Source organism: Lingula anatina, chromosome 1, assembly GCF_051362555.1.
Source record: "Lingula anatina isolate TDL-2025a chromosome 1, LinAna3.0, whole genome shotgun sequence".
Taxonomy (NCBI): Eukaryota; Metazoa; Brachiopoda; class Lingulata; order Lingulida; family Lingulidae; genus Lingula; species Lingula anatina.
Genome location: NC_141767.1, coordinates 50,242,954 through 50,266,181, shown reverse-complemented (window position 1 = coordinate 50,266,181; position 23,228 = coordinate 50,242,954). Strand labels below are relative to the sequence as shown.

The window sequence follows — 23,228 nt, the reverse complement described above, 5'->3', positions numbered from 1 at the left end:
ATATATGGACAGTCCAGTAGAAGTTTAACTTTGATATCAGCATACCATTAATGCAGCCATAGAAATTATCACAGACAAAGTTTAGTTTGATCAAATGTCAACCGAACCTTAATGAAGAACATTCGACCGAAGTATAGTCACTTGACTCGCCTCGTAAACATTTGACAAATTGCATTGCTTTAGAGGTGCTGAACGAAATTCGGAGTGTGGATTTTGGCACAATCGACCCATTTTTTTTCACAGGCCCTCTTGTACTATTTTACGTTTGATGAATATTTCAAATATGTAAAGTAGTGAAGCAAATGTATTCTACCAGGCGGATTCATAGGGCAGCAATCTTGCTTTTCATTATGAAATACATAAGTAGAAAATAAAAATTATGAAATACACTTCTGAAGCTTGCACAAAATACACCAAATTGACCCAGGTCCATTATTACAGGACGGTCTCACGGTTTTGATATTTTTCCTTTTGTTTTATCGTTGAAGGACGTGTGAAAATAGACGTCCCATCAAAGAAGAGCAAGATGAGTCTGTGTTCAATTATCGCAAATTATTTTACAAATAAGCCAAGTAAGGCCATAAGCCTAGGTTTCTCTGGAGGTCAACATATTTGGTTAAGATTTGCTGCTTAGTAACGCCCATGTCAGTTGCTTTTGTAGCGAAAAAGAAAAAAGCCCCACAGTAAACCCAGGCTAATAAAGCCAAAGCGAGTTGAAACAAAAAATTCTGAGGAAAAAACTTTTTATTTTTCTTTTCTCATTAGAAATTTGTGAAAGACGCTTACAGAGAACTAAGTTCTAACTGACATTTCTAAGACAGTATCACCAATTCAAATGAAATACATTCTTTAGATATGTAGCTGAGTTTTGTTTGATACAATCCAACGCAAAGCTTGCGTAACGTAGTACACGTTTTTTAATACGTAAAGTCTGTGTAACCTACTACATTTATTTAAACACACAATGTAGGCCTACTGGTGCTGCTATGCGTTTGTCCATCCTGTGCCTGTGGTCTGCCTCACGAACTAAACGTTATAAATACACATCAAGACACAATCTACCAATCTGTGAATGTTATTAAATCATTATCATCTCATTTGTTCTTTTCTCGCAGCCACTGATTTTCCTAGTTTTGCTACGTTTTCTGCTTAAAAAACAAACACACAAAGCTGAGACTCTGAAAGGGGTCAATTTTCCGAAAGAAAAAATTCACACGTTTATGAGTTCCTTATATATATAGGACCATGCAAGGATCTTAAAACGGTGAAGGATGACGAATTTCCATTGCGCTAACCATTTCGTGATAACAGCCCTATATCATTATCACGAAATGGTTAGCGCAATGGAAATTCGTCATCCTTCACCGTTTTAAGATCCTTGCATGGTCCTATAGGCCCTATACTTTGTGCGATCTTTATTTTAAAGGTTATATACATTTAAATTGACTCATTATTTTTTATGGTTTCGATCATTTTTCTTTCTTAGGACTTTTACAGTTTTTGAAAAAGAAAGATATTTGCTAAAATTATTCCCGATGATAGATATTGGTAAACTTGTGATAACCATGCCGATTATAATGCATATCGCCCCAACGATTCTACCCACTGCTCCGGTGGGATGGATGTCCCCATAGCCTACCGTCGTCATAGTAACCACGGCCCACCAATAGCCAACTAGTATGTTTGGAAATTGGCCTTCCATTTCATCCAGCTCTGAATAATATATAAATGTCCCAAAGATAACCAAACCCATTCCAAGAAATACAATCATTAATAACAATTCTTTAATACTAGCCTTTAAGGTCAGCAAAAGCACTCTGAGGCCAAGCCAGCAAGAGGCGACTCTTAAAATCTTAAAAACACGCAGAACACTCACGATTCCGTCTACAATGACTGCAAAAATAAAAAGATCTAGGTTGCTTTCCTGGAATGGTGTGGTGACTATTATAGTCAAATTCAAAATGATCCAGATAATGTCAATAATATTCATCGGGTCTTTGAAAAATCGCCCTTTCATCGGACTAACCACAAAACGAATGAAAAGTTCGGTGGAAAAGAAAAGTAAAGCAACATTGTCAATTATATGCATCCACTGTGGTTTGCTGCTTATTGTTAGTTGTAATCTTTTCAAACTGATGTCAAATTCTGCTGCCAAAGCTTCCTCGTCCAGCGATATGTTTCCTAAGTATTTGCCTATTCGTAGATTGTTATCAGTTCCTAAGGCTGTACAAATTATGGTCAACACGACCAAAATTAGGTAGAAGTATAGCCATGCCTGAAACACAATGTATTAAAGGTACTGTGAGACAAAGATCAACTAGATGCTTTTTAAATGAAAGAAAATATGATTGAGGTATGTTCAAAGTAGTTTGAATCAGTCTCTAATATTGTACGACTTAAGTTTAAAATATTAGAACCCGTCGTCGACAGTCACAACCTCCTAATGAAAAGGGACCAGAATATGTCTTACGTATATCTTCACAGGTGATTCAAATGAAATGCAACACTAATAAAATGACGACTTACTTTTTCATGCATTGAAATTTATATCCCGAATGAAAATAATTGATATGTGTTCCCTTTTGATAAAATATTTGCTTTAATTTTTTTGGTTTTAACTTCTTACAAGTCTAGCTAATATTATTTGATGAGCCACAAAATTTACCAGAGCTGCCTTGGAAGAATTCGGATCGCTAAGAAAAGTCCACAATCGGATACGACGACTGGACACACCAATTAGTTTTTCTGTCATCTGGTCATCGTTCATCGGGATGAGTCCAAATTCTTTAGACATCTCCAGTGCTTCCGTCTCTTGTTCCTCTGCGTCAGTAAATATATGGAGACAACACGAGCCTACTTCTTTACGATCAATTTTCCAAAAATCCAGCTCTTGCTGGACCCTTTTAACACACAAATTACGTGGAATATGAAGCTGTCCAGTGCGAAGACAATCAAGGACAACTTCAAAGTATGCAGAATTTCGATCGAAATAGTATTCTTTAACTTCATCATCAGAGTGAAAAGTTCGCTTAGTAAGCGATGCAAGCTTTGTCCCTGGAATTCTTCGCAGTGTTTCTTGGCGAACGTCGTGACGGGTACCACCAACATTTATGACGACCCTTTCTTCCATATCCATAACCTAGCCCTCTGGACGGACTTTGCCTCAGTTAATGCACGCGTATATACAAAAGCGTTCGTGACGAAGAGACAGCCAGCAAATGACTACTTTGGGCTCACGTTGAAACCTATGTAGTCACTAACGATAATAAGCGCACTTTGCATTGTGTGCACTTGACAAGAACTTTGTTGATGCTGGTTAACTGTTCCCGTCTCCATCTAAAACGGGAAGTACACAGACTAAGTCTGAAAGAATTGTGTTTGAGATATTGATTTTAAACTGGAATTTTCATTGTACACTACATATATAATGAAGACACACGACAAACACATTGCCCGTTAATTGACCATTTAGTCCGTTTCCATTTACAGAGAGGTTTACAGTCAAAAAGTCCATTTTAAAACATCAATCTTTTCATTCTTTGGCAAGCCAGTAGAGAAAATGAAACTGTTGACCATCTCATTAACAACATCCCAGTTCGTTATTGATTAATAGCCACTTTCGTTACAGTCGACATTGGCGGAAGCAGAACATTAAGAAAGGTGGTAGGGGCTCAGTCCTCCCATCTTGTTTTGAATGAGGACTTGGGGCAAATCTTGCATCTGCGCTTAAGGACACACGTAATATCTTGTTTGTAAAAATAAGTTAATAAAAGATACGTATTTAAAAGGAGAGCGATGTTCCTCTTGCCTCTCCATCCATATCCTGGTTTACAAAAACGCACCATTAAAGATTTGTTCAGTAATGCCATTTGTTCATTATGTGTGGATTGACACCCCCCCCCCCCAAAGAAAAAAATTACAATAAACGTGTAGTTAATATATTTTTCAGAACAAAACACATGTCAACCAAATTGGCAATTAAAGCACCTGAAGCACACCTAAATTAATGCACTTTTAGACCGATTTCCAAAACTGTAATGATGGAATGACTCAGCAGGTACTTAGTTTGGCCATAATGTCGCTCTCTGCCAATTTAAATGAATATGTTAAGGCACATTTTCGTAACAACAAGTTGCAGTTGTTTACAATCAATGTTACTAATAGATCTGGTCGACACAATCGACTCCACTAATGGTTTGTTTTAAAACAAATATTTATGTGCCACTTAAATCGAAATGGATAACGTTTCAACAAACAAAATTTACACAAGCTTATCGCCGCCAATAGGGTTTTATCCAGTAAATTTCTGTCAGTTAATGCATCAGGTATTGACCAGTTTCTTAATAATCGGTTATGTACTCATAAATGACGATAACTAAGTAAGGTTTATAGCAACAGGTAAGGCAGGTGTGTCAAAACAAGGCTGCAAGTATGTGCTCGTTGGTGGTTAACGGCTGTATTCAATGTGTCTCATGCATGCCCGGTATACACGAGCAACGGCAATGAGATCAGTTTCTTGACATTACTGCCCAGATCCACGTCAGGTAGTCTGAAACACGAGTGTATACGCCTGGTTTATCTGCCTGACCGCAGCCACTCCCCCAACTGGCCACTCCGGCCACTGTCCACACACCACGTACATGGCACTGTAGTGGTCCGCCAGAATCACCCTGAAAAGAAAAAAACACGTAGTATCAAAGTCAAGAAAAAAAAAACAAGTGAAACTACACAGGCTTTGTATTTTTTTTATTTCAAAAAGGCAATATCAGATTTCAAATGAATAACGGACTACTAAAGACCTAACGGTTGTTCATAAAATCTCCGAGTGTTTCCACTGACATCACTGATCATGCCAAGATATTTTCTCTATAAATATATCTCTATAACTGAGAACAGAAACGTCTCAATAAGGATTATTTGACAAATGCAATTTTTTTATCAAATAACTTAAAATCTAACAGTATGTTATCTAGATATTACTGAACAAGCATCCTTTCCGCCATTTTGAAGATCTCCTGCACAGAACATACTGTCTTTTATGGCATTGCCATAAATAGTATTCTCGCGACACATGCCCGTTGTCAGTACAGGCAGCGCTACTTCCTGCAGCACTGTGCTTCCGGTGGTTTGTCCAGCTGTAGAAAAAACAATAAAAAGAGGAACAGGTGGTATCTTTTTAATTATATTTCTGCGTTATTTTAAATGTAATATACCATGTACTCATTTAATTCTTTCCCTTTGAAGTGTCCGTTTTCGCAGTTGGGTAATTAAGGCTTAGCTATAGGTTCACACAGGAAATTAAACAGAGTAAATGAAAGAAAATTAAAAAGATAAAATAAAAATATTTCAAAATGCCACCCTACCTTTTCCAGCTCCCCACCCTACCATAACACACGCCTGTCCATCAACTACCAAATCGTCTGCTTCTGGCAAACAAATGGCAGTCGCTCCACTTTTGGCCTGGACAAGTTTTATCAGTGCCAAATCGTGTTCCATTGTTTCATTATGATACCTCGGGTGCTTGATTATTTTCGATATCTCCATCAACTGTGAAACACCGCTATTACTATTGACATTATCCATTACATGTGACCCGATATGGATTTTTCGCTGATCTGAAGTTGCACTGTAAAATACGTAATCGAATACTAATGGCATAACTATTGGACGTAAGGTGAGTGATTGAATAACTGACAACTTCATATCTTTTGAGTGGAAAAGTTATGAAGCAATCCTTTTATGTTTGTGGTCGTAATTTAAGTTGATAAGAACCTAACAAAAATGTTTTAGATAGAAAAACCAGCAAGACCAGACGGAAATGTAAGAAATGTTTCCATTCAAAATATATTTTAATGGCGAACTTTACTTTGGATAAATATTGAATGGGTTTTCAACCCTATTTTGTTATCTGAAAGACAGACATGAAAGAACTGTCGATGACTTAATATTCTCAAAACTTTAAGACGTACGTTTGGACACAATGAGCACTGGTTAGCACCCATGAAGGTGAAATAAGAGCTGCCCCACACAGCAGGCGACCCGAGAGGTCCACGATTCCGGCAACCCAGGGCCACGCTGTCGGCGACTTGACTGGAACACCGCCAAGGACTCTGGCTGTGGCTCCGATGTCTTCGATCGATTTAATACCACAGTCAGCTGAAACAAAATGGGATCTGAACAGAACTATTTTAGCTTCTAAACTCAAGGTAAATACAACGCAGAAAATTGTATGAAGCTGCACAGCGCCCATGTAGCTAAAGGGAGAGAAATCATTTATACGTAGCAATCCCATAAAACACTTACATGCAACGCGTAGACTTGGACCCATCATACATATACGATAAGCCTAAGGCTATATAAGTTTTAGTTAATTAAGTCAATCTTACATGGAGAGCACAATTTATTAAACAATGAAACACCCACTCACGTGCACAAAATCTCGTGTTCTCGTCTCCACCATCACGACAGTCTCTGTTCCCGTCACAAAGTTTACGAGAAGGCAGACATTCACCGCTGCCACATTCAAAATATTCCTCTTCATTTGCGCACTCTGAAACGTATATTTACAAGCGATATTGTTACACTCTCTGGACAGACAGCAAGAACTGTAAGAAGTTAAAACCAATAATTTTAAAGCAAATATTATCAAAAAAGAAACGCATATCAATTATTTTCATTCGGGATATAAATTTCAATGCATGAAAAAGTAAGTCGTCATTTTATTAGTGTTGCATTTCATTTAACTCACCTGTGAAGATATACTTAGTCGAAAACCCGTATTTGTTTGTAAATGCATCCGTCTGAAACACAACCTTAGCTCTTCTCTGAGGTACAATGATGAAGGTCGGGCTCGGTCGGTATGACCCACAATACTGTGCAAGCGTTCTGTACTCCTCTCGGTCTAGCACCTTAATGGTCAGGCTATCGTAATTGCAAGTTGGGTGGAATTCAATGGATAGCGTTTCTATTTCAAACCTTATAACCTATAACAAAGGATTTTAATGAAAAACTTTTCTATCAATGACATTTTCTTCGCAAACATCAAGACATTAACAAAATGGAATATTGAGTAGAAAACTAAGTGCATTTATTCTGTTTTAAAAGCAATTACCAACAATATCTGAGCAACTAACAGTGCGTTTCTGAGGATATCAAACACCATAAATCAACAAAGCATTATAAAAGCAACGATGGCTTGATCATGATGAAATAAAAGCATTATAATTATTACTATTTTAAAGACGTGTAGACGTTTTACTTACCTTGCCTTCAGGAGCCGTCAAATCCCATTCACAGAATACATTGCTATCATACTGATGGGGATAGTTTGGAGACCTGATAAACCCGGAAACTGAGTCCACTTGTGTAAGGGAAGGTCGGCAATGATGAGCAACATCAAGCTCTTCGCTCTCTGTCTGTGAACCTTCAGGGTGTTGGTTGTATTTTATAGAAGGTACACGTGTACTAATTATTTCTTTAGTGGTCTGCGTTACAGTTGTAAATAAAGACGTCTGTGAAACGATGCCTGAAGATGTCGAGTACTGTTGACTTTTCATCGAAATTTTCTCTGGCTTCAAGGTCGTTGGGGTAATAACTAAGGTAGTATGTGGTACGTGATTGAATTCTTTGACCAATTTGGATATTTTTGCTTGCTTTTCAGATTTAGCGGTTTGTGCCAGCTTCGCTTTCGTGTAAAACGGGACAGAAGTCGTCAAAGCCGTAGCAAATTCAGGTTGATGTGAAATGACACGCTGTTTCGTAACTGAGCCTGGGTCCATTTTTGTTTTAACAGGTATTGTTTTGGTAATTGCTGACGTCTTCTTTGGCACTGATACAGGACTTGTAAAAGTCTGGGCAGGTGGAGCCCCGGTGGATTTGCCTTTGGTTACTTGAGTCAAGATGTTTTTTCCTTTCCCTGCCACGATTATGATTCCAGCTGGTTCGTAATGTTTTTCCAATAGTTTAATATTATCCTCTGTAAACAGAATTGAATGATAAAGTAAACTGTATGATCATAATGAAATTTACTTTCCTTCTCTCTCTATATATATTTTTTTTCTACACTCTTGAATTTTTGGGATCTTCAGTTGGGTAGAGTTCCAGACCAACCTCGTACTAGTTCAGATCATAGAGGTAGAGAAAGTGTTCAGATCAAGTCCGAACATGAATTGTGGTCTGGTTTTGATGCCTAAACTTACCACTTTCAAATCTCCAAAACTTGAATTGGAATCCCGTTCCAGTAGTGGTATTGTCACTTATGAATCTCACACACAATGCATTCCCAGTGGAATTGAAGCGGAGAGGTTGGGCGTGATAACCGCAGGATTTCTCAATTATGGCATAAGACGGATCACTGCCGTCATATATCGTCATATGATCCTTGACACACTTCTCGGTATATTCTACATTGAAATTCAAAGATGTAAGCTGGAAAACCTAGAAAATGTACATTTGGATAATTAAGAAATATGAAACCAAAGCAGATTAACAAACAAGAAATTTGAATTTGCAACAGAAAGACCGAATAGGACCGAAACTTTATTTTTAGGCCCTCTTTAAACAAGACATTGTTCATCTCATTTCTAGGAAATAATAAAATGCTTAAAAGAAAAGGTAAATCGAAGAAGTATCTAAAATAAAATGACAATGTTTTATTGCAAACCATTTTATTTTATTCTTTGAACGTTGAAGCTCTTTCATAAAACTCAACGTTCATGTCTCTGACAAAATAACAACATGACTAACACTTACAGTGCCAGGTGGTCCCAAAAGCCTCCATTCACAGACTTGGTTATAGCCGTAGTAATTCCGGCCGGGGAAATTTGAGGAAAAAATTCCGCTCGAGAAGGTTTGAAAAATAAGGGGAGTTCCATCACACGGATCACCATCGATGTCATCTACAATCATAGGATAGCATTCTCATTAATCTTTTAAAATGTTTCCCTAAATTTCAATTTCTGGATTCCAAATTTTTGGTGAAACTAATATTTCTACCAATAGATGACAACGATAACCTTATATTAAAAAAAAGAAAATGATGAAAGATAATGATGTGATGGAAAAATGTTTATAATTAACGAATTACCTCTTTTTGCAGGATCAAATGGCACGTAAAACCCTTTAAACCCTTTGCCTTGCGTAAAAGCATCAGATTCAAAAATCACTCTAACGTTATTGTGTATAGACAGAATAGGAGACTCCGCAACGCCGTCAGTTCCACACAATTGCTTTAAAACACGACCGCCGGGCCCACCATCTAGCAACGTCACATGATCATAGACGCAGGCGACAGACTCTTCCAATTCAAATTCTTGAAATGTTATTTCTACAATCTGAAATATATCAAAATTTGGTCCTTAACAGTGATAAAACACATCTAAACTGCAGCGTCAGTAGTTCAGTTTTGGGACCAATTGTCATATATATCATATATCATATATCCAGAAAGGGCCCTTATGAGCTACTTACTTGGTGCTATTTAACTATGACGTCATATTCAAAGAGAAATCATAATCAGAAATCGTTAATAGAAAAAAAACCTAATTAAACGAACACATATATCTAAATTTTCAGATAAAACGATCGTTTTAACATATCAAACATTCAAAAACAACTGGGAATAATCCAGATATTACCATGCCGGTGGCAACTTGAATGTCCCACTCACATCGCACATTTTTTGGATAAATACCGTGTCCGGTACGTGGTGACATAAAGACTCCCTTCACATCACTGAGTCTTTCTGGCCGAAGTGCAGAATTACAAGCCCTGGGAAGAGACTGGTCTGAAATATGCATTCCAAACAGTGTAAAAACCACTGAGCAATATGCTGGACTGTATACTGTACGATTTTTGAAAGAACAACATCTAGTCCAATCGAACCAGCCCCGTTTTGCAGAAAACTCAAAGCCTGTTACGTAAACTTTTATGTAGACTTTTATTTACATGCTTAAACGTTCTAGTTAGACTTCACTATTGTGAAGACAAAACCTGTGTGGCGGTCAGTTTTCGTCCACAAACCCTTTCACTTTGTATAAAAAGTTATAAAAGAAAATAACTTGCGCTCAAACTTACCGGGCACGGGTAGGCCATATACAACAGGCAGTGTAGTAAACCGAACCCAAAGAAATGAAAATACGACGACCAATGTCCCTGCTGCCATTTCAACAGCCCGGTTGTCTAGGATGGTCGTTGAACAGTAAACGGTGTCGGTGGAAGGACAAGTGACTCTATACGTGAGCAGTTGTTACCAATGCATTGCGGTAGTTGGTACTGGGACAGAATTGCGTTTTTGTCCGATACCGCATTTATAGAGTAAAAATAAGACCAAAATAAAAATGTAGGAAAAGCAATCACTCAAGAAGTAAAGACAATTTTCTTGAAAGTTAAATTTTCTCCCCGTTTTCACTTTTTTAAGGAGAGATGGGTGCCGTAAAAATGACCTACGTACCATCAATCAAATCCTGCATTTGGTATTTAAATGGAACAGTACTTTGCTATAAGAAGATTTTCTTTTTAAAAGCGCCTGAACCAACATAAGTTCTTAGTAATTAAGATGCGAACGCAATATTGTTTTGAAGCAATTTCATTAAACTATAAATCTGTGGACCTCGGGGAGGTAAAACTCGCTGGGATGTGTAGACGTGAGCTGACACAAGAGAGAGAGAGAGGGGGGGGGGGGCTTTAGGTTCTTGTCATCTTAACTTTGAATACAAGGTGGCCTAAATAGCAGAAGGTGAAAGGAAAATTATGAAGAGATATTTAATTATTTATTTAGGTCATTAATATGCGATGTGGGGACCACAGTGAGACTGCCCAGGACCGATGAGTGTGGTGAGCATGGGCACATAACCTTCCCACTAACTGATAGAATAACTGAAATGGAATAGATGAAATTTTTTTTCTAAATGAAAATATCAGAAAAAACAATTCATATGTAATAAAAGGTCTAAAAAGTATTTCATCAGCTGTATGATACATTCACTTACTATGGTTTACATAATTTTGGATTGCAAATAATTGATCTTAGCTGTTGTTTTAAAGATACTATCATAAAAACACAAGGATTGATACTGAAATCAAAGAGTGGCATTAACTACCCACATAAGCTATACTACAACTGGCGACAGCTCATTCGCTCAGATACACGCAGTCTTTTACGCAGCGTGTGGTTGGTAAAAATCTCGTCGCTTTTGAAAATATGTAATTATGCATATCAGTATAATATTTTTGATATTATCCTCCTTCACTCTGAATGAAAATATAGGAAAAAGATACGAGTACTCCACAAATGGTACAATATATTTCACCTTGCTGCTAGAAGACGGCGCACCTGAACAAAGATTTGGTAGCAGCGTTCAGTGGTCAACGGTACATATAACCGATCGTGTATTTAGCACATAGCACAAGAGAGTTAAAACTGTAGGAGTGGTGTGGGGATATAGTGGTGATACCGTGTACTCCTTGATTCTGGACCATTTTGGAGCATTTGAACTATCTCTACGAATGTGAGTCTAAAAATGGGCCTGAAGCATATCAATATAATTTTGATGCATTCTTAAAACGCAATACACTTTTGTTTGCACAGCAAACGGATACCGCGAAAATGAAAAAAGGAATATATACCAGATGGGCAGTCTTGAAACTATTGATTGCCGACCAGCTTGTTTCTAAATAATTACGACAGCTTCTTTTCTTATGACCGGTTTTTACACATGGTGTCTGACACTTCCTTTTTAATTTATCTAATGTACCAAGAATCATATTTAACACCCTTGAAATCTATTGTTCTAAAATCAACTTTTTTATTTCACCTTGTGCATGTGAAAAAAATCTAGGCTCCCTGACTATATTAAAGATGGTGTATTCGCACATTTACAAACTTTTATTTAATTTCATCATACCTAACTATTTCCTTGCGAATCCAACCTTTTTTCTTTGCCTTGTCGATTGAAATTCTTCGGGGAACTGATAAACCGGTAGTTAACAATTCTTCAATCTCCACCACAATAATCTCACTACGATTTCTTTTTGTTTCCTATTGAAATCAAAGATGTAAGCAAGTAAAAGAACAGGACGATCTCACCACGCTTTGCAGCCCTGGGATTCATTAGTTAATGCCCTGCAGCAATAATTAACCATAATTCACGCATCTCTGCGTAACAAGTTTATTGAAGCTTCGTTAGTTTAATAACTTCTATACGTCTGTGGAAGTTGCATGAACTGTGTGCAGGCAATCCCCAGGTTAACAGTGACATATTTACTTAGATAAATAGTCTACCGCCTCGTCTGCATTATGTGCTCATCAGCATCGTAGATCAGCTCTGCTATCGTGTAGGCTGTAGCTTCCGAGTCACCCTCTCGAGATTTCTGTAGTATTGCTGATATACTATGAATATAGACAGAAAGGATCATTACGATATGGGATATATAGTATAAAAATACAGAATGTTGCAAGGACAGGGGCCGTTTGGGAATAAGCAGGCGTGACAACAATTGGATGTGGAAAAAATGCTAAAAATTGAATCATAATGACCAACACTGGGGAACTAATTTTGCGCCCTATCCGCATGAAAAATTTAGACAAAAAAAAATTCGTGAAAAAAATCCCAAGTTTAAAAATTCTGTTATCTACGGGTTTATGCTTTCAGTGTAATTTCCATAGGGGACTTGGATTGTGACCTTTGTTGAACCTTACTAAACATCTGCATGATGCCTCTTGAAGACTGCTTCCATCCAGAGATGCACTTGGTGCTCTTGACGCCAGAGGCAAGAGCAGCAGCGTGCCTCTCATACTACGGACAAGGGCGACTTAGCTGAGATCGCTATAATTACCTTGGAGATCTGCAGCAAATCAATTCCGCTACTCAAATCGCACTCGAATGGTCAACGACATGGAAAACAACATTAAACTGGTCTGATTTTAATCCGCCGAAAATTGAGGGTCTTTCCCAGTAAATTATAGACCGGCGTTTGGCCATAGTGTCCATAGGACGCTCTCTCGGAAGCGACAGTGGTGGCGTTACGCGGGAATTTTCTACTTGAAATGACCAGGCGTTATAGCTCACTCGACCAAGATGAAAAAATTGTTTTCTTCGAATCAGCCGTAAGAGAATGGCGTGAAAACTCGCCATGTGATTGTGCTTGATTGGTAAACTTCTACTCGGGTGCAGAATCCGTGAAAATAAATGAGATACATGCGGCTATCTTACTTGAAAACAAAGAGAAGTCACCTGTCTAGTAGCAAATGACACAATCATGATTATTATTAATTTTTCTCAAAGGTTAAATTTGTTAAAACATGTAAAAATGATAACAAAGGGGTTAATAAGTGTATATTTGACCAGTACAAGGTAATTTAAGAAAGATGTCGCTAATAAATATGTATGTATGTATTTTTTTTTTTTTTGGGGGGGGGGGTACATATATTTTTAGAGAATAGAAACATTTGTCAGACATTTAAAGTTTTTGTGCAATTCTTTCTTTTTCTATTTGTGGTCTATCCGTGTGGCCCGCATACTTAAATAGAGGCTCCTTTTGCTGCCTCTGTAAACTTCGAGGTGGGAAATTCCCAATGGCTTTCATTGTCTTTTGACTATTTTCTTTTCATTAAACTTTGTACGTTACAGTCAAGTAAAATTGCGCATGATTAGGCTGGTAAAACAATTCCCAGTTAGCCTGCATTACACGATGGTGCGCCATGTCGCATGGTCTGAGCCAAGTGGAGTAGTCATGCAAGAACATTTATTCTGGTTAAATCAGAGCAGACTGCATACCACTGCCACTAAGGAACGTATCCTAATGAAACCAGTGACTTTTCTATAATTGAGGTAGGATAAATAAACACGTTTACCCCTAGGTATTCAACTGCCGTGTATGATCATCAGTTATAATGAGGAAGGACATGTTCGTGTCCCTGCACTGTTATGGACTTAAGCATATTTCGTCTTCAAACGCTGGATGTAATATCGCCTTCTTGTGTGCGAAGAAGGATTATTGATAATGATAATGTTTACTAACACTGGCACATTTGTTACAAAGGTTATGATCTAACATGTTAATGATGAGCAGTAATAGGTATGATGTCTAAATCATGTGCCAATAAATATAAATATAGAGAGTACACTTTTTTGTATATGTGCATGGCTCATTATAACAAAATTCTTTTTACAGTATATTGTGATGAAGTTTGCCATTAATTTGATCGCCGCCTCGTCTTTTGTCTGTGTTAAGAACTTACATTTCTCTCTTGTGTATTTATGTGAGCTTTTTAGTGTTTGGTGTAAAGGGAGTATTTCTATTATTAGAAGTATTGACTCACACTTGGTGAGAGTATCCAAGAAAATTGCTTGGAGAAAAAAATCAAGTTTTCTGAAAAACTCAATCGTTTCAAATAACTTGGTCGCGGTTTGTTATCAGTTTGACATGCAATAGTTTTCTATACGGATAAACAATAATGGAAAAATAAGCACAACCTTTTTAAGCAATACTGAAAGTAATCTGCGAAGGAAATACATTTGATAGTTTTTCGATAAATCTTTTTTTCAGGGGCTTGTTAGCAGGAAAAACATTACCAGTCTTGCGATTTCTATATATATTCCAAAGATTACAAATTTTGATCGGTTGCAGTTTAAACTTGCTTTCACCATGTAAAACCTGCATATCATATCGGATTTATTCTGTTTGTTCAATATATTCGGATTTGATATTCTAAATATGACAGGTTTACCTAATACAACAGAAAATGACTTTATTCAAGTATAAAATGCCCCTATTACTAGACATTTTAAATCCAAAATGTCACATATTTGCTGTTTCAAATACATATGTTGCAGTCCACATCAGAATCCAGTTCAGCTCTTATCTGAACTAGTTTTGTTTTCAGGTCACTTAAGAATCATCATAAAAACATAATAATAATCAAGATGTTATATTTGGGTATTTTTGAAAGAGATTTTAGCCAAAAAATAGATATTGGTGAAATCACAAATATTTCAAGATTGTGTACAGTGCCTATTTTTTTTATTTAAACCTGAAATGAAATGTGAAACAAAGTCAGAGCAATTTTAAATTTAGATAGCACCATACTATAAAAGAACATTTTAATTGCAATTTTGGTAGATATTAAAATAAAAAATTCAGATACAAGGTAATTTGCTGATACATGACTAAAATGTTCCTTACAAAAAGGGTTTAAAGTTTTCTTACTGTGCCTCCTATTCGGGAGAGTCAAGCCACATTACCAATCGTTCCAGGTAAAGAGAAATTTAATCTTATTTTGCTCAGAGAGGCAAACCTAAATGCTATTTATTTAATCTATTATTTATCAAAAGTAGCCATAAGAATATTTCTATAAAAATTTAAAATAAAAAAAAAGAGATAAAAGATAATAATGATAATAATAATTGAAAATAAGGTCTTAATTGAATCCACTTTGCTTGATTTTCTTTTTGAGAAAAAGTATAACAGAAAACGGCTATGAGACAAAGAGGTCATGTAAATGGTTCCAATCATATTAAGAATGTTCATTGTTATATTGAACTTCATTTTATTTAATGAATTTTAATCAGAGATATCCAAATGTTAATGACGTGTTTCCGATTTCAATCTGATCTATGGTAAACACACACACACACACACGCACACACACACACTTTTTGAGATCAAATATATGATGGTGAAAATTGATAATATGTAGCAAGAACGAAAACAAGTCTTCCGGTTCCATGAAAATTATATTTCTTTATTTCTTTTCCTTTTTATGCCCAGTTAACATTGACTAAACCTCTACTTCTGCAAATAGAATAACACACCATTGACCGAAAATCCAATTTAGCTGTATGATTTATGTCTTATGCCAAGGGAGTTCGCATTCTTACTTACAGATAGCCACTCATTAATATGACCCAAACTACGTTTTCAGAACCATTTCCCCGAATATTGAATATTTCATTGATGGCTGATAAAGGGTTACCCAAACGCCGTTTTCTTCTTTTTGGGTCCCACCGGTCACAGTGGAGATGTGTGACAGCCTGTAATACAAGTGCAGTTGAAAAAGACCTCACATATGACATTTACGCGATCTATCACGTACTTATGTAACTTAAACGTTTCTATCGGATGCCCTTGCTTTGGAATACTCGTGTAACAGTGTAATTATCTAACGAGGTTGAAATTTATTATCTCCCTGACCAGTTACTATGGATGAAAAGAAGGAAAAATAGTCAGGCTGGTGGTTTACAATATTTATTATGAAATGCGGATGGGGTTTTAATATAGTTATGTGTATAAATATTATACAAATTACGCCAATATGTAAAGGTAGTAAAATTACACAGACTTAAAGGAAGATGATTAGGGAAAAAGTGTAGGTATAACACTTATTGAACTTATAGAAAAATAAACTAGCATACAGTTCATTAGAAATAAGTACTTTTACAGTATGAAATATACATGGGATCCTGTAGGTAGTCACCTCGCTAAAATATGATTTTTTTTGGACTTGTTGCATAAGATATGCCACTATATTATCAATACTATTTGACACAGCAATGTTTAATTGTAAAGTAAGCTGTCAAAAGAGTTCGAGAAAAGTTTGATATCACAAAATGTTATCATTATTCAAGACAGACAATAAATGTATAACAATATGCACACAATCCCTGAATTGCCATGTTTATTTTCATATTATACATCTCGTTCAGTAAAATGCACCCCGCTGTTGTTTCAGAGTTTAGGCACCAGTCATGTCTGGATTACGATAAGCATACCTGCTTTTGTCGAAATTGATCACCTGTCAGAATAAACTGATCTGCATAATGTGAACATTTTCCTCTTGTTAGGTTTAATTGGTCTGTGTCAATAGGCAGAGGTCCACGCGTATAATATTCAAAAGCGTGCTGTTACTATGCCGTCACACATTTTTCGACAAGATGATTTTCCATGTATGTTCTGCACAGTAAACCTTCAAAATGCGTCTCCTTTAATTCTTTTGCCTTGTCATAATGTCCTGCGGCAAGCGAAAGAAGTTTGAGGATCATAAGTAACTGTTAATAATAAAAAAAGGCCTGGCTTGCTACACACTTCTCTACTAGCACAGCAAGTGCTGAAGGAACCACAACGTTGCCAACGAGAGAAGTAATATCAGTTGAATATCTGATTTCATATGATCATCTAAGCTCAATCAAACTCATCTTCTGCTCGAGGGCCCCGAATGATATAAGGGTCAGCTAATCTTTATTCCTCATTTCCTTGTTGATTAATACGTGGTGGGTATTACTGATAACACAGATGGAAATGAAATATGAAATATACACAGACATGGGCAATTGCCAGTGAAGAATACTAATGTCTGAGCTAGTTTGCTCAGCTACAGCTGTTTCATCCCAGCAGACAGTTTTATCTTTAGAGAGGACTTCAATGCCTATTTTTCACAGTACAATATCTTGGCTGTAATGGTTTTTTGACAAACTCTTGGTCTAATGCTAAAATATTATTTTATTTTCAGCATGCAGAAAGGCGATGTCTTATTCAAGAAAAATCCGTTTTCATAATGTTTAGAATAGAATAATCCTATTTAAAAAAGTCCTCTCTAAAGACGAAAAGCAAACATTCCTAAAGTTTTCATTTTCCTGTGGTTTGGTTTTTTAGAATTTGACCTTTTTCCTGCTATAAAGAAAAACCTTAAATGAGCAGATCATTACCGAAAAACACACTTATGTTTTACAAGTAAAGAAAGCAAAATTTCATAACTGCTGTATAAACGCTGGTTGTTTTTTTTTTCTTTTTCGTGACACGAACCCGGTCGCATCTGCCAAAGTTCCTCTGGTTGCCGGCAAGAAGCAGCCTTAAGAAGCGCTGGACACCAGGTGACCAGGAAACGTATCGACTCAGCCCAAACATCTTAAAATAAAATCCCCATATCCGCTCCACGTCAATCAGGGAACATGCGACTGGCGCTAGAATTACCTAGAATGGAATGATGAAATAATGACTCGCAGTTCGTTGGACATGCAAACACTGAAAGTATTGGCCGGGATGATATAATTTACTTTTTTACTGTGTATGACTTTCAGTCGCTTTGTTATTCTTATGCACGTTATGAGATTAAAAATGGCGGGATTCATTTTCTATTTTGATCTCATTACCACTTTTTACATCACTCTCTGAATAGAATGAACCAGATGAATGAAAATGAAAAACAGCTCCTTGCAATTTCTGAAAATGAACTCAGCAATTTCCCCTGATCCTGTATAATACAAACAAAATATAATAATATAATCCAGATAAATGTTACATTATTCGTCGCGACAACTAAATACTAATCACTTTTACTCCGATAATGGACAGCAAATTTACTACAAGTTTCCTTAATAACTTAATTAAGATCGCATCAAAAGACAACGAAATTTGATAGTTGTTAAAGCGCACGATTTTCCGCTCATCTTCACAATGTAGGATGACAGTGTTGTTATCTGCAGCTCCTAGTAATCAAGGCTTTTGTTTCATTTCCAAAGCCCCAAACCCCGAGGGCGTTGGAAGCAACGAACGCCTAATTACCGAGAAACGCTGGTGTCTGGAATTTCAATTTCCAACCACAGTCACAAAGTTATTTTTAAAGAAATATGAAAAATACACAACAATTCCATCATAAAGAATGCTTTCTAAATATAGCTGAACGGCTTTGATGAAATAAATTATCGCACTTTCAGCATTTTTGGGACCCTACTAGAGTCATGTCGAACCGATTTAAGTCCGAGCGTCAAGACAAATCGTCACTCTATTTATCTGTAAACAATTGTTCATTTAGCAGAAAGATTCAGATTTTCTGCTTCTATACTTAATGCATCCAGCTGAATTCACCAGCAATTAAAATATATATAGCTTGGCAAAACTGCAAATCACAAGTGAGAATTATACGCCGACGTTGTTGCTGGAGTTTAACCTGCACATTTTTGGGGAAACTGCTTCTCAGCAAAACGCATTTCTCTCAATTTTTCATTCGCCAGGAAAAGCCAACAGCATGGCGTCTCAAAACAGGGGCAGTCGCTTTCACTGGATATTTCCATACAAAGATAATGGTAACTTGGTAAATAGATATAATTTTTATCATTGGTGTAAAATGAATGTCAAGCGCTATATATGATAATATACATTTTGATGATATTGGTTTAAGTAATACGTTTTCATTCTTTAAAAAATTTGCAACTTTTTTATATTGCCATATTGGTTCATTGATTTGTTTGACAAAAGGACATTCATGTATTTCATTATTTCTTAATGTATTTTTATCACATTGTAGAAGAATTTGATAGCACATTAGGGACTAGGATATGCTAACATACGCAATGTCAGATGCCCTACAGATTCAAATGACTGCAGATGAAATATTGGTTCTTTCGGAATTTACTCAGGGCTTAAATAGGTAACATATTGGACCGACAGGATTTAACATTTAACGATTTTATGATACTATTATTGTTAACAATTTTCAGTCCCCATTTATTGACTGTGATTTATTCATTTTATTCGTGCAGTCATCATTGAAGAAACGCCGAGAAAATTCAGCAAACCAAAGAAAAAAAGACTTCTAAAATAGTTTGTTGGACAGCAGTTTAGAAGGCTTTTCACTAAAAGGCCATTCTACATATCCAATGATAATCTGGATTTAAAAATACTACAAGGGAAATGTGAATATACTTTGAACAGATGGGAGATGATGCCGCGGAGAGGAAAGATTTCGCTCATTACCGGCATCTAAGTTGTATACTTAGAAGTTGCTGTTAATGTCTTCAAATTACTCCGGATTATTTCTATTATTATGCCCTGTTTGGCAACATCTTAAGGTCTGGAGTGGGATTGAAGTTGTGCCATTCGCAACCGGAATGCCACGTGAAGTGGTCCATAATCTGACGCAACTCCAGAGGAAATATCTTACTGACAATGAGATTACAAGCACAGTTATGAGGCAAATAGCCTTTTTTGTGCTTTCCTAGTTTGTATTTCATTATACTACGTCGACATTAATCGAAACCTAAATGTTCTTAATTGCAACTTAAAATACTGCGTGACCGTAAGAGGCTTACGCACGCTGACATGCTGTCATATCTGCGTTCGTTCTTACAAGACATTTTTATTCATTTAAACCCTACTCTCTCTTCGTCGCCGCATGAACCACTAATAGGGACACGTGCACGTGTTTTCTTCAGGTGGAACTACTTAAAGAAAATAAATGTCTGCTGGTGGACGAAAACTTTTCAATGACGCTGAACGGCACAATTATTTATTTCTGAGAATGAAAAATAATGTGAAAACCGACATGATTTTGAACGAAAATAAATGTAGATAACCACACTGAGAAAAGTGCGTCACTGGGGGTGTTAAAAGGATCCAATGCGTCAAATATAAATTATCTTGTGAGCTAAGGTGTTTTCAGCATCATACGCTGAAAATGTTGACAATAATAAAACCGATAAGGAATATGATCAACGTATTAGAGATATTAATGTGCTATGACCGCAACAATCTGTTACAACGACAGCCCCCTAATTAGATCATCTGGGAAATTCACGAAAAAAAAAGAAAAACAGCCATAGGAAACGCTTTGTAAAACAATACCCCATTGGGAAGTGAAAAAAATTGGCGATGTAACAAGCATGTCCTCTCAGTAAAGAACCTTCTGTATAATATCCTATTCTGTGCGTGCTCATCCGCCAGAAGACATCAGCCCTGCATAGTCTGTGTGCGCTTGCGGTCATCTCGAACATTCACTGAGGCGAATATTCTAGCGACTAACAAGCGCGTTGAATTAATTTAATTTTTTGCTAGAATACCTTCTTCTGGGATGATTACAAAAATGTTACTAATCCCTGTCACAAATACAAGAGCAATTTGACATATTGCACACTAATCATGCATAATTATTTTGCGTTACGATGGAGAGGCTATCGTGTCTCTTTCCGACCAAGCGGGGCGAAATTTGCATGTGGACTTTAAATGGACGCGTTGTTAATTTTTCATCAACCCCTTTGAGCATTCAAAATATCTAATCAAGTCAACCTTTGCCTGGAAAGATAATGAAATAAGCTAACAGTGAAGGATATGTATATACCACAAGCTTATGAAGCACCTCTTCCACAAAAGTGTCACGATAGGCCCTTGCATGTTGCGCTGTTAATCATGTTAATGATGTTGAGGCGATTTTAAGAGATTTCCAATCACGATGAAAATACACGAACACGCGGTGCACTTACAGCGCTGCGAGAGGGAGGCTTAGGTAACAGCTACCTGTTATCAACAACGAACTCCGAGGCAGCATTTAAAATCCAGAACCCGTAAACAACTGCTCCTCAATTTTTCTTTGTAGTTCTTGCGTGTACTTGTAAAAGAAACAGACTCGTGTATTTCTGACATTCATATATTGTGGAGATTTTTGCAGCATCTGTCCTTACTTTCTTGAATTTCTTCACCTGCGAAATCCTATAGCATAACTTCCTGAAAATTAGCCCCACGACGCTCCATAATTGCTGCGCGCGCGTGCTAAGGCAGAGGCGTGCAATCATGGTGTTAACCCCATTGTTCACGCCTAAGCTTTGCGATCTGTAACTGCTTATAATTACACACCTCCATCCTGCCGTGTGCAATATGAAAATGCGAAGAGAGGTGGAGCTGTTTACACCAGTTTACAGAGGCTTAAGTCATCAAGCTGGCAGCAGCAAATCATCTCAGTCTAATTAACGTGTCGCTTTTAATTCGACTCAGCGAAATGCTGATTATCAGATATTAGAGTTAACAAGGTGGTCATTCAAATATACGATTGAGCAACAGTACACATCTGGCCGTTGCAACTTCATTACTATTAAAGTTAATGACAGAATATGTGAAGTAGTAAAGTACATATAAGAAGCTAGATTTTTTAAAGATAGAAATTAATAAAAATCATACTGTATGAAGATGTTAAGTCGCAATTGGCAATAATTTTACTGGTCTTGTGAGCTTTCTTGATAACATTACAAAGACAACTGAATTGTAAACGTTGTTCATCCAACACAGAGATATAAAATGTATTTCCATTGAGTTTATAGTAGATAATTTTTAAAAGTTATTTTATGTGTGGCATGTATTACCAATGCATATTTAAGACCATCTTTCGGGTTACTCAGTTATGGCTGTGCTGTTTAATAAAGGCACTTGCAGTTAAAATGTTGGATTACGTTCAATAATTATTCATGCATGGGTTCTGCAAAAGTTCTGTTCCATAATCACGAAGAATAGTTGACCTTTTAATGGAAAATATTAACATCACCTATTGAAAACGTGTTGAATATTAGGGAATCATACAAAAGGAATGTTTTCGGCATTTGATGGAATCAAGCGCGATTGATTAACAAATATGAACGGAACATCTATTCTCTCGAAAATTACATTAGTTTGAGATCAAATAAACCAAAAAGAACATTTCATAAATTAATTCTATATATAAGATAATAATTTCAAAACGGTTTTTCATTCGTTTTAGTGACATAGGCTTACTATCTCGGGAAACAGCAGCAGAGTATGGTAGATTATGGAGAGGGGTCAACTTTGTTTTCAGACTCGTTCTACGGAGTAAAAAAAAACGGTTCCTGCCAACTAATTATGCAGAGAACTTACGTGTGAATAAACCTGTCAACAAAAATTTGGTATCATACTCTTTATTCTGCCTCGTTACCTATTCCAATATTTCTGCTTCGGCAACTGCCAGAGTGTTGTAGGATGCAGGCGATTTGTCAGCGTCTGGTAGCAGAATCACACAGGTCTATCAAATTCCCGTCTGTGGTGTTCTGGCACGAAATTCGTCTCTTATTCATTCTCGGGAAATTTCTATGTCTCCAAATCAATTAAAATTTTCACTTCTTATTTTTTTGCCCCTCGAGATTTTACCATTATATTCTTCCCCTCAATCATTTTTTTTTCAACGGTGATCGCTTTCATTCACGTTGAGCACTGCTGCTTACATACATTCTAAATATTTACAATCAAAGCTTCATAATCCGTGATCGTATTAAATCTCCAGCATCTTTTATGTTTGTGAAAGCTCGGTTTTAATACTCTGCCAATCATGCGCGCTGCTGTGACTCGTATCAATAGATTCTCCCAACCTTCTGGATCCGCCATTAAACTCTTGGCCAATCACATCACGGAGATTTGCACCCGTTAATGTGACGTATAAATACAGCCTAGCAAGTGAA

The 23,228-nt window shown here is 36.7% G+C and overlaps 2 protein-coding genes and 1 long non-coding RNA gene across 4 annotated transcripts; 1 reads left to right on the top strand and 2 right to left on the bottom strand.

Annotated features, from left to right (window-relative positions):
• Window positions 1–1,359: 1,359 nt before the first annotated feature.
• Window positions 1,360–3,769, bottom strand: LOC106173128 (potassium voltage-gated channel protein egl-36-like). The gene is made up of 2 exons (XM_087001277.1): window positions 2,666–3,769; window positions 1,360–2,275 (listed from the first exon to the last, which is right to left on the bottom strand). Exons 1-2 carry the CDS (start codon window positions 3,134–3,136, stop codon window positions 1,451–1,453), a joined length of 1,296 nt encoding a protein of 431 aa, XP_086857403.1. The 5' UTR covers window positions 3,137–3,769; the 3' UTR covers window positions 1,360–1,450.
• A 141-nt stretch (window positions 3,770–3,910) lies between these two features.
• On the bottom strand, window positions 3,911–10,230 carry LOC106173116 (uncharacterized). Its single transcript, XM_087001276.1, has 12 exons — window positions 10,075–10,230; window positions 9,636–9,784; window positions 9,086–9,332; window positions 8,752–8,897; window positions 8,199–8,436; window positions 7,263–7,975; window positions 6,749–6,983; window positions 6,428–6,550; window positions 5,970–6,156; window positions 5,364–5,626; window positions 4,981–5,135; window positions 3,911–4,670 (listed from the first exon to the last, which is right to left on the bottom strand). Exons 1-12 carry the CDS (start codon window positions 10,160–10,162, stop codon window positions 4,509–4,511), a joined length of 2,706 nt encoding a protein of 901 aa, XP_086857402.1. The 5' UTR covers window positions 10,163–10,230; the 3' UTR covers window positions 3,911–4,508.
• An 8,569-nt stretch (window positions 10,231–18,799) lies between these two features.
• LOC147764434 (uncharacterized) lies at window positions 18,800–20,483 on the top strand. 2 transcript variants are annotated; one of them, XR_015332157.1, is made up of 2 exons: window positions 18,800–19,087; window positions 19,536–20,483. It is a non-coding gene; the product is annotated as an uncharacterized LOC147764434 (long non-coding RNA). The 2 variants fall into 2 exon arrangements; XR_015332156.1 differs by having other exon boundaries at window positions 19,301–20,483.
• Window positions 20,484–23,228: the final 2,745 nt, after the last annotated feature.

Bases quoted from the DNA above. Each gene is read 5' to 3' on its own strand.
- LOC106173128 (XM_087001277.1), bottom strand. From the start codon at position 3,136: ATGGATATGGAAGAAAGGGTCGTCATAAATGTTGGTGGTACCCGTCAC. The intron at 2,276-2,665 runs GTAAATTTTGTG...ATTGTGTTTCAG, and splicing joins ATTCTTCCAAGGCAGCTCTG to GCATGGCTATACTTCTACCT.
- LOC106173116 (XM_087001276.1), bottom strand. From the start codon at position 10,162: ATGGCAGCAGGGACATTGGTCGTCGTATTTTCATTTCTTTGGGTTCGG. The intron at 7,976-8,198 runs GTAAGTTTAGGC...TTCTGTTTACAG, and splicing joins GTTTTGGAGATTTGAAAGTG to AGGATAATATTAAACTATTG. The intron at 6,157-6,427 runs GTGAGTGGGTGT...ATTTTGTTTCAG, and splicing joins GAACACGAGATTTTGTGCAC to CTGACTGTGGTATTAAATCG.